Source organism: Mizuhopecten yessoensis, unplaced genomic scaffold, assembly GCF_002113885.1.
Source record: "Mizuhopecten yessoensis strain PY_sf001 unplaced genomic scaffold, ASM211388v2 scaffold715447, whole genome shotgun sequence".
NCBI lineage: Eukaryota > Metazoa > Mollusca > Bivalvia > Pectinida > Pectinidae > Mizuhopecten > Mizuhopecten yessoensis.
Window position 1 is genome coordinate 3,637 of NW_018479622.1, and position 12,046 is coordinate 15,682.

Consider the following 12,046-nt stretch of genomic DNA (forward strand, 5'->3'; position numbering starts at 1 on the left):
AATAAAAAAAAAAAAAAAAAAAAAAAAAAATAAATAAGTCTGGCACTTAAATCGTTTCGACTTACAGATAAATTTTTGGACAGAGTCAAACATGTTTAAGTTATATTGATCTGGCATATCAGGATTTCCATACAGCAGCAGATTTAAATTATTCCCATGAGGAAGATTTCTAAAACATTGTAATCTTAATTGTTCGAAGCTAGGACAAAAGAGGAGAAAGTGTTCAGTAGTTTCAGCAGAACGGTTACAAGAACACATGGGACTTTCAACTAAGTTACGTAAAAATAAGTGATTTTTAAGGGAACTACAGTTTACCTCAGTCGAGCGTGGTGAATTTGGCCAAATCTACTTTTGCAGTAGTAGTAATAGGATGGAACACGATTATTGTGATGATAGTTGACATACACGGACTTCTAAGGTTAGTGAGTGATGGGTTATCCTTAACGTCATCCGGAAGAGCTTTCCATAAGTCAACAGAGGAAGGTAGAAAAGAATCTTTATAGAGTTTAGTACGACATCTTATTTGACAGAATTTATTCGCGTTTCTAGTATCGTGAGAATGAATGTCAGAATGACGAGCGGGGAGTATGTTACATGTAGTTAAATAGGAGGGACACTGACCATGAACAATCTTATGAAGTTGTGTTATTTTATGTTTTCGTCTTCTTTCAATAACAGGGTCCCAACTAGTTTCAAAATACGATCTCTCATGACTTGTTAATTTAGTAGCCCCAGTGACAATCCTGGCTGCTTCGAGTTGAATATTTTCTAACAGTTGGCTTTGACCTATCGTTATATTGTCCCATATCACGTCACCATATTCTAACAAAGGTCGAATTAAAGTAAAATAAATAGTTTGAAGCGTTTTTCTGTCAATAGTAAATTTCAGTTTTCTTAAGAGGCCTATTTTTTTTTGAAGCTTTGTTAATTATATACTGAACATGATCAGTCCACCCTCCATTAGACGAAATAAAGACACCAAGGTGTGTGTGACATGTTACCACTGTTAGTGGGTTGTTGTTCATAGACAAAAGGGGATGAAGTAGTTTGTCATTTTTTCTGCTTACTGTCATTGACACTGTCTTACTAATCACATGGTAAATTGATTGTGGTATGCACATTGACAATATGTAAAATATAAACACGAGTCCTTCTACACTGGTTAAATATTTACTCTCCAGGTGTTTTTTTTTTATAAAACAAGAATGAGAACGTGCTTGGCAAATAATAAACGAAGACTGGTTAACCCGACTAACAGACAATAGTTTGGTACTTATCTCGTGTATACTTGAACCTTTTCCTGTAGACTATAATACACTGATAGGTATTCGTTCTGATTTACCAGGGTACGTGTAGTTGCATTTTTTGTGATTTGACAATAAGTGAAAAATTCTCAAATGACTTTACCAGAGTCATTGAATACTTGTGAATTGACTATCAAGTTATACAATTTCAAACTACTTTACCAGGACCGTTATTTATTGGTTAACCGTTTTAAAACTACATATAATTATTTTCTTTTTAATTTACTATTACGCGATAAACTCCAAAACTATTTTACCATGATCGTTGTATATTAAATAATTGTTTTAATTAAGTTTAATGTAATTGTTGCAGCTATGAACTGCATCAATTTATGATCAATAAATAATAACGAATTATTAGTGAATTGACAATTAGTGATAAACTCTCATTTTTTTATCAGGATCCGGATATAACAAGCACCAGAGGTAGTGATGTTATTTTACGGCGAATGAAAGAAGGAAGAAAAGTGTGCAAGGAACTGATCGAATATCTGTCTGAAAGGTAAGGCCAAGGAACTGATCGAATATCTGTCTGAAAGGTAAGGCCAATGAACTCATCGAATATCTGTCCGAATGGTTAGACCAAGGCACCAATAAAGTAACAGTACACTAAGGTTTAAAGTTGACTTATTTCGTTTATTATTTATACTTTAGGTAAGGCTAGCGACAACCGTGAACACGGTCTTGCATGTATATATTGGAAAGTAGACACTACATTATATAAAAAAGACATTACAGAAAAAATCTCTACATTATAATCAAATATAGCCCGATATAGGTCAAGCCTACACCGATATCCATTCAATGATGAATTATATAATGGCATACATCATTACAGTACAGTTTTATATTAACTCATAGCACAATGAACTATGTTGCAGTAGTACCAGCAATACTGGTAAGAATTCTTGTTTAGTACTTTATTATCCAACACAATGAACATAAGACACAAACAGGAATCCGTTTATATATATTGAATGTCATGATATGTGTTAGTACCTACATGCACGAATGTGGTTATGTTTTGTAACACCTTTCCACGCACAAAGTGCATTCACAGTAAGTGTTTATGTTATTGATTTCTAGTCTGTTTCAGCTTCGCTTTATGTAGAGACATGTTAATATATTCATCTGAAGGAGTCATAATAGGTTTTCTGTAGAAGTATACATCAGCGTAAAGAAAATGTTATTTTTTGGTAGAATATGTTCCATGGAAGTTGGCTGTTTAACACGCGAAATTCTTATCAAGCGTCTATTCGAATTCAACCTGTCTCAATTTAGTAGAGGTTTTGTTCCCGACATTGTTAATGTTTTACAAAAATACAATTTGTATCATTTTATTGATGAATTTTTGAAGAGTGGTGTATTTCCAAACAAATGTCAATGGAAGCGTTTAGTCAATGACCATGTAAAAAACTATGAACAGTTTAACTTATGTGAAAGAATGAACGCTGATAGGGACTTCTCTCGCTTCACTCTTTTACATAATAAGATACAACCGTATGCTATATGGAAACTTGCTTTACGCTTTCCACAATACAGTCCATGTTTTAAGAAAATTGTTAAACTTTGTGTTGAAATGCGCGATAATGAAAATATATATTTGTGTCATTACTGTGGATCTATGTACAAAGATACTATTATGCATAGTGTACTCGAATGCTCACACACAGAGCTATTACGTGACCAGCTCTGGTGTGTACTCAGTACTGTAAAAGATATAGATTTTGTGTTTAATCTTAATGTAATGTCTAATTACCATCTACTTCATGTTCTTCTTGGTGGTATTTTCAATTATGACTTATCTCCATATGAACTGGAGGACTTTAGAATAAAATCCATTGTTATTATTACTAAAATTCTTCAATACAGTGGCATTATGTAATTTATCCTTAGATATTTGAATGTTGTATACTGAGTAATATGATCACTAATTTACTTGTGTGTACCTCACGCTTCAGCAAGATGAATACATGAAATACATATATTTTTGTATTCATATTAGTAGGCAAGCATTTCCTACGTCTTTCCTGTTGATTAGTGCAACTTACTACCATTCATAATATTGTTTGTATTGTATGAATTAATCTTGTGAGATGTATTACTACAACTGAAATCATTGTATGGTTGCGCTGTTTCTTCAAGTTAATTATTATATTGTATGTTGTGTATTTCACACCACTGTATGACTATGTTGTATGACTTCGTGCAACGGGTTCTACTCAATGTATGATTGTATTGTAAGACTTATGTAACAGTAATACTGTCTATAATAATGCTGTATAATTTATAGTGCGATGCTTGTAATACTGTTTATTACAATGTTGTATGATTGCTTAGTACGAGAAGTGGATTACTGTCTATACTATTATATGATAATGTAGTCTGAGGAGTGTAAATATGTCTATTATATCAATGTGTGATGTAATATATGATTAGTGTTATACTGTCTATCATCATAATTATCACCGTATAATGACTGTAATAGTACCTATTATATCATTGTGTTGTGTTTATAGTACTTTATGGTATGATGCGTGTACTATTATTATTCTCTTATGTGTGTGTCTGTCCATGTGCATGTGTGAGTCACTATGTCAGGGTGTGACCATGATTGTGAATGCATTTTCTTCTCTTTTCAATAGTGTTTTGTTCGTTATTTCTGTAACTCTTCGTTTTTGGAGGAAATAAAGGAAATAATAATAATAATAATAATACATGATCGTAGACTGATTTCCCATAGCGATAACGGTGGCGGGGACACTTGTACCCACAATTTCCTGCGTACACACCTGCATGTATACCAGGAATATAAGTCTGTCATACACACGAATACTGCACAAATATCGATTCAATTACCAAGTTTACAAGTTTATTGGTTTTCCTCAGATACATTAAAATATACAACATGAGGTATCAGACTATAATAATACACATGTGATGACAAAATGGATGGCAAGTTCACAAAACAGTCATCATGATACATATTACAGCAGTTTGTTATTTTTTTCCAACAAAAGACAAATTCCATTTAATACTGTCGTGTTACAAAATGACAACAGACCACTCATTTTAATTTGAGACGGATTTTTTCTATAATACAGAGGAATATATTTTTCTCTAAGCTCTACAATTATTAAATTTGTACATTTGAATAAATAGTGAAATTCGTCGCCTATCTCATTTTTACATAGAGTGCATTTTCGGTCTTGTTTATGGATATTATGTCACCTACCCGTTTCAATGGGAAATTTCATATTAGAACATCTAAATTTGCATAATATTGATCTGTTTTTTTCAGAAAGGCGAGTCAAATAAGGCTCAATTACATGTTTCTTCTTAAATTTACCATAGAGTTCACCTCGTGATGAATTTTGAATGTTTGCATGCCATCTTTGTAAAAATTGATCAATAAAAATTTGTTTGACAGTGTTTTTAATATAATATTTACTAATAGGTTCCTGTTTTATAAAAATAGAACTTTGTCCGACTTCATCAAAACACATTTTTATATATTCTAACCATTTAAACTTACACAAATTATTGGCTTGAAGTTTGAACATTATCCTATACATATGGCAATTAAGTTTAGAGGTATTCGTTAAGAGTGAGTTATAAAGTCATCATTCTCAACTTAACAGCTATCTCAAGAGGATATTGACCTAATTCACCATATATCATAAAGTTTGGAGTCGAAGTTCCCATGCCCAAAATTCGTCTGCAAAATATCAAATGAGTTTGTTCTACTATTTTGATATTTTCGTAACCCCATAATTCAGATCCATATAACAATATAGGACTAACGAGGGTATGAAACAATTTAAGTTGCAAGTCTATTGGAAGATGTTGATTTTTTATATTACGATACACAGAAAAAAAAAGATTTTTGGGCTTGCTCACAAAGCTTTCGTTTACATTTCAAAAAGCTACCATTGCAATTAAAAATCACACCCAGATAGCTGAAATTGTCCACTTCTTCTATAACTTTACCGTTAATTCTAAATACATGGTTATTATTAGATATGCGTTTACAGAGTACAAGTATTTTTGTTTTCTTCACATTAACTTCTAATTTCCATATATCACAGTATTTCTGAAAAACGTTAAGAGCATTTTGCAAACCTTCAGCAGAATCAGAAAGAAGAATTGTATCGTCAGCGTATAACAGGACAAAAAGATCCACAAACATATTCAGCTCAGTCTGAAATTTATCTTTCAATTGTTCTAAGGGAAGTGAACTATTGTCTCTAAAAAAGTCTTCCATGTCATTAAGGTAGATAGAAAATAAAAAAGGGAAAGATTTTCGCCCTGCCTTACACCAACTAGACAAGGAAATAACTCAGACTTGGTGTTTTTAATTCTACACATGATTTTATATTTTCATACATGTTTTTGATAACAGTAAAGCATTTGCCTCTAATTTTGCTTTTATATAGTTTTCTGAAAAGTCCTACTCTCCAAACCGTATCAAACGCTTTTCTAAAATCGATAAAAGTCGTATACAGTTTTTTGTTACTGGCCAAATATAAAGATAACAGCGTGTGCAATACAAAAATATTGTCAACCGTGGAGTGACCTTTACGGAAACCTGCTTGATTAGGAGAGATTATATTATGTTTATCTGAGTAGTTATTAAGCCTGTTGTTCAAAATATGTGTAAACAGTTTCCCGAGACAACTTATCAGTGTGATACCCCGGTAATTATCTGGGTCTTTGGGGTCATCCTTTTTCTTATAAATTGGTTTTATTATCCCAATTGTCCAGGATTCAGGGATCACTCCAGAGTTAAAAATAAGGTTAAACAGTTTACATATTACTAGACGTGCTTCATTAGGTAGATATTTGATATTTTCGTTCAAAACCTGATCCATACCCGGTGACTTACCACTTTTGAGCTCCTTGATACTTTTATTTACTTCATCAAGCGTAATTTCCCTATTTAGATCATCATCATCAGCAGCAGCAGCAGCATCACCATCATCACCATCATCATCATCTTCATCATCGTCATCCTCATCATCTTTGTCATTTAACTCTTTGAAGAAGTTACATAGGACATCTAATGAAATTTCATTATCTTTGTTTTTCGTCTTGGATTTTATTTTTACGAATTTTCCAAAATTCCCCTGGATTGTGTTTGGCCGACGCGCGTAAGTTGTGCGCACATTTCGATATATATTCTTTAAAACTTTTGTTTAATTGTTTCCGGTATGACTTAGCACATTTGTTCATTTCATTCTTAGTTTCGTTACATTTGCTTAAGCTGTGCCTTGACCGACTCTTGTTAAATGCAGATCTAGTAGTATTACATTTCTTGTCAAACCATGGTTTATTTTTAGATGTTACTTTAGGTTTTGGCCTGTTACCAGCGCTTACATACGTTTTAACCCCCATAGTTTTCCGAGCCGTGTCTAGCATAACATTACAAAATTTTGAAACTATTTCATCAACTTCATTTTTTTCAACAAGATTGTTGTTACTCAAAGTATCAATTCGGTCATTTATTTCATTCATTGTATGCATCACATCATCAATCGACTGGTATTGGTTGTTTTTACTATGTTCCCATTTTACATATTCCTCTGTTTTTGACTCATCAGAATTTTTTCCTGTAACTTTTGGCTTATAACCAATACAAAATTTCAATCGACAGTGAACATCTGAGAACATTCGATTATAATCACAAATTTCAAAATCAACAATACTATTAGCTATATCGACACTAAACAGTAGGTAATCAACGACACTCACTCCTTTACAGGTGACCTTACCAACACCTTTGTCCGCTTTATGGAGACGACCATTGCCTATGAATAACGAACATCGTTTGCACATATCAATTAATCTTAAGCCATACTTATTAGCGCGACCTTTATCTTCGTTAACTTGATCGATAGACACAATTACCTAATTACTTCTTATATTTTCAGATCGAAAGCAGAAGCTGCGTTTGCCAAAGCCCTTAAAAATGCTGCTCGTAAGCTGGAGAATAACTTGGAAATAGGGTATGTTAGAATTTCAAAATGAAAAAAAGAATTGAAGATAGTCTTATTATATTTTTTCATATACATATAGAAGATTTTAAAAATCACGTAATTGGATTTATGTCTGCGTATACATTACAGTAACATATATATCAACATTTATAAAATAAATATGTATGTAGAAACTAATAAAATACTTCGATTAATAGTAATATTTTATTTCCTGTCAATGTCTTCCAAAATTTAATTAATATTGTGACTGGAAAAAATCCTCGTCAAGTTCCTCAATTCAACATTCAATATATCGACGATGTGCTGTTTTTGAATAGCAAGTCATTAATTGACCACATCATTTATACTTTACCCTCATGAACTTGAAAGCAAGGACACAATAAACTCTTCTACTTCAGCCGCTTTCATGAACCTTACTTGCCATATGAACAAAAGTGGACAGCTAACTACACTGTACTAAGCTGTACTAGAATCGAGACGGTTTCGACTTTCCGTATGTGAACTTGTCCTTTCTTGGTAGTAAAACAATGATTAATGCTTTGAACAAGCTTAATGGTCGTCATCCCGAGTTCTCGCTGTGAGGACGTGACACTACTTGTGGGTTTGTTGTCTCTTCCCGAGTTCTCGCTGTGAGGACGTGACACTACTTGTGGGTTTGTTGTCTCTTCCCGAGTTCTCGCTGTGAGGACGTGACACTACTTGTGGGTTTGTTGTCTCTTCCCGAGTTCTCGCTGTGAGGACGTGACACTACTTGTGGGTTTGTTGTCTCTTCCCGAGTTCTCGCTGTGAGGACGTGACACTACTTGTGGGTTTGTTGTCTCTTCCCGAGTTCTCGCTGTGAGGACGTGACACTACTTGTGGGTTTGTTGTCTCTTCCCGAGTTCTCGCTGTGAGGACGTGACACTACTTGTGGGTTTGTTGTCTCTTCCCGAGTTCTCGCTGTGAGGACGTGACACTACTTGTGGGTTTGTTGTCTCTTCCCGAGTTCTCGCTGTGAGGACGTGACACTACTTGTGGGTTTGTTGTCTCTTCCCGAGTTCTCGCTGTGAGGACGTGACACTACTTGTGGGTTTGTTGTCTCTTCCCGAGTTCTCGCTGTGAGGACGTGACACTACTTGTGGGTTTGTTGTCTCTTCCCGAGTTCTCGCTGTGAGGACGTGACACTACTTGTGGGTTTGTTGTCTCTTCCCGAGTTCTCGCTGTGAGGACGTGACACTACTTGTGGGTTTGTTGTCTCTTCCCGAGTTCTCGCTGTGAGGACGTGACACTACTTGTGGGTTTGTTGTCTCTTCCCGAGTTCTCGCTGTGAGGACGTGACACTACTTGTGGGTTTGTTGTCTCTTCCCGAGTTCTCGCTGTGAGGACGTGACACTACTTGTGGGTTTGTTGTCTCTTCCCGAGTTCTCGCTGTGAGGACGTGACACTACTTGTGGGTTTGTTGTCTCTTCCCGAGTTCTCGCTGTGAGGACGTGACACTACTTGTGGGTTTGTTGTCTCTTCCCGAGTTCTCGCTGTGAGGACGTGACACTACTTGTGGGTTTGTTGTCTCTTCCCGAGTTCTCGCTGTGAGGACGTGACACTACTTGTGGGTTTGTTGTCTCTTCCCGAGTTCTCGCTGTGAGGACGTGACACTACTTGTGGGTTTGTTGTCTCTTCCCGAGTTCTCGCTGTGAGGACGTGACACTACTTGTGGGTTTGTTGTCTCTTCCCGAGTTCTCGCTGTGAGGACGTGACACTACTTGTGGGTTTGTTGTCTCTTCCCGAGTTCTCGCTGTGAGGACGTGACACTACTTGTGGGTTTGTTGTCTCTTCCCGAGTTCTCGCTGTGAGGACGTGACACTACTTGTGGGTTTGTTGTCTCTTCCCGAGTTCTCGCTGTGAGGACGTGACACTACTTGTGGGTTTGTTGTCTCTTCCCGAGTTCTCGCTGTGAGGACGTGACACTACTTGTGGGTTTGTTGTCTCTTCCCGAGTTCTCGCTGTGAGGACGTGACACTACTTGTGGGTTTGTTGTCTCTTCCCGAGTTCTCGCTGTGAGGACGTGACACTACTTGTGGGTTTGTTGTCTCTTCCCGAGTTCTCGCTGTGAGGACGTGACACTACTTGTGGGTTTGTTGTCTCTTCCCGAGTTCTCGCTGTGAGGACGTGACACTACTTGTGGGTTTGTTGTCTCTTCCCGAGTTCTCGCTGTGAGGACGTGACACTACTTGTGGGTTTGTTGTCTCTTCCCGAGTTCTCGCTGTGAGGACGTGACACTACTTGTGGGTTTGTTGTCTCTTCCCGAGTTCTCGCTGTGAGGACGTGACACTACTTGTGGGTTTGTTGTCTCTTCCCGAGTTCTCGCTGTGAGGACGTGACACTACTTGTGGGTTTGTTGTCTCTTCCCGAGTTCTCGCTGTGAGGACGTGACACTACTTGTGGGTTTGTTGTCTCTTCCCGAGTTCTCGCTGTGAGGACGTGACACTACTTGTGGGTTTGTTGTCTCTTCCCGAGTTCTCGCTGTGAGGACGTGACACTACTTGTGGGTTTGTTGTCTCTTCCCGAGTTCTCGCTGTGAGGACGTGACACTACTTGTGGGTTTGTTGTCTCTTCCCGAGTTCTCGCTGTGAGGACGTGACACTACTTGTGGGTTTGTTGTCTCTTCCCGAGTTCTCGCTGTGAGGACGTGACACTACTTGTGGGTTTGTTGTCTCTTCCCGAGTTCTCGCTGTGAGGACGTGACACTACTTGTGGGTTTGTTGTCTCTTCCCGAGTTCTCGCTGTGAGGACGTGACACTACTTGTGGGTTTGTTGTCTCTTCCCGAGTTCTCGCTGTGAGGACGTGACATTACTTGTGGGTTTGTTGTCTCCTCTCGAGTTCTCGCTGTGAGGACGTGACATTACTTGTGGGTTTGTTGTCTCTTCCCGAGTTCTCGCTGTGAGGACGTGACATTACTTGTGGTTTTGTTGTCTCTTCCCGAGTTCTCGCTGTGAGGACGTGACATCACTTGTGGATTTGACCTATAGTGTTACATCGATGAAGCAGGAGACCTCGGAATACCCAGTCTCATTGTCCTTGTACTTGTAGAAGGGCCTACGTGTTCAGTTTTCTTTTGTTCATTTTTTCCTAGTTTTATCGATTTTGAGTTGGAGTTATTGGTCTGTTGTGTTTTGTGATAGGGACCTGGGAAGTTCTATGCTGTCCCTTAAGGCGGAGACAGAACATATAGCTGTGGCCCACGAAACAGCTGGCACCGATTTTTCCTCCCTGTCTATAGAACTTTCCAACTTCAGCAAGGAACAGGAGGTAGCCAAAGCACAGGTATACACTGCTAGCTGTGTAACACAATATTAAGTGTGCATATGTATATTAATGAACAAAATAAGTCGATTCAATGTAAGTGTAATCACATTTCAATACAATACCAAAACTCGAAAAGAAGAAGGTGAAAAATGAAAATTAGTTCATTTAATGAAGTTTCATTAAAGTATCTTGACAAAATATTATGCCTTAATATATAAACAATTGTGAATGGATCCCAATTTGGGATTGTAAGTAAAAAACAATTAAATTTTTTAAATGTTTTCCTTGAAGGAATATTTCTGCACAAAATTATCTAAATGTAAACATAACTGTGTTACTCAAATATAGAAGAAAAATAATTGTGGAATACGATTTTGAAAAAAAATCTATTAAAATCGGTTCATTTCAATGATAACTGTACCATTTGTTTCAAAACTGAGAAGAGAGGAGAACTTCTACAGAAAGCCACATCGAACAAATTAACAAGCAACACCAAGGCTTCCACGGTAAGTACGACTCCAAGGGATTCTACAGCCCGAATTCAACAGTATTCTAGTAACAGGAACACAGTCTGGCTGGTACGTCAGGAACACCGGCTTTCTGTAAGAGGATGTCGTAACTTTTGTATTAGTTTTACTCCGAAAAGTGCGAGCTTTTAATATTATATTATTATCAATCTAGGTTCTTTTCAAATCAAGATTATATCAGGAACACAATAAATGTAAAATGCAATGAGAGTATTGTCTGAAATGTCCAATGTTGTTGTGATTTACCTGATCCATGCACTTAAATAATAGCTATATGTACTCGTTGCTTAATAATAAAATATATTTGTCAGTTATATGGGTTATTTAAATGTTAATAACTGAAATAATGAAAAACGCGCTATATAAATAAACATAATATGTTAAACAACGTGATAGAAAATAAAGCTGTAAATATTGTACATTTTATCATACATTGTATCTTGACCATATGTAGGATGAGCTTCATGCTCAATATGTTACCAAGTATAAATAAAGCCATTATTATCATATTATTATTATTATAAAGGATCAATTGTGTCCGAAATCCTATCTTAATAACTGTGAATACAGTTCAATTTTAGAAGTTTCGTCTCAGAGAAATCTGGCCCATTATATAGTCTTGACTGTAATTCAATGATAATCATACTGATAGCATATGTCTGTTTTCCAGCTTAAAGATAAATATGTTCAGAGGTGCCGAGAACGAGATACGGCGAACGATGCCTACAAAACGGCGAGAAGTAGTGTGACGACTCAGGCTAAGGATCTTCAGAAGGTATGTAATAATCTCGACTCGGCATAATTCAGTCTATTAACTTTGAGCGTACAGTGTGGAAATTACTACTCATTCTATGTATACGACTAAGTATGTGTTTTACCTTATATCGATACCACAGTGTTACTATGTCAATACACAGTCACAGTGTTACTATGTCA

General features: G+C 36.6%; 1 protein-coding gene across 1 annotated transcript in view; it reads left to right on the forward strand.

Annotated features, from left to right (window-relative positions):
- The window catches only part of LOC110441093 (proline-serine-threonine phosphatase-interacting protein 1-like), a gene marked incomplete at its 3' end in the record, with an annotated part of 13,657 nt that extends 1,772 nt beyond the window's left edge, over positions 1 to 11,885 (forward strand). Inside the window, exons 2-6 of the mRNA XM_021484193.1 lie at positions 1,706 to 1,806; positions 7,235 to 7,309; positions 10,460 to 10,601; positions 11,027 to 11,089; positions 11,781 to 11,885. Coding sequence (XP_021339868.1) covers positions 1,706 to 1,806; positions 7,235 to 7,309; positions 10,460 to 10,601; positions 11,027 to 11,089; positions 11,781 to 11,885 — 486 coding nt within the window. The remainder of the gene's footprint in view (positions 1 to 1,705; positions 1,807 to 7,234; positions 7,310 to 10,459; positions 10,602 to 11,026; positions 11,090 to 11,780) is intronic.
- Between the last annotated feature and the right edge of the window lie 161 nt (positions 11,886 to 12,046).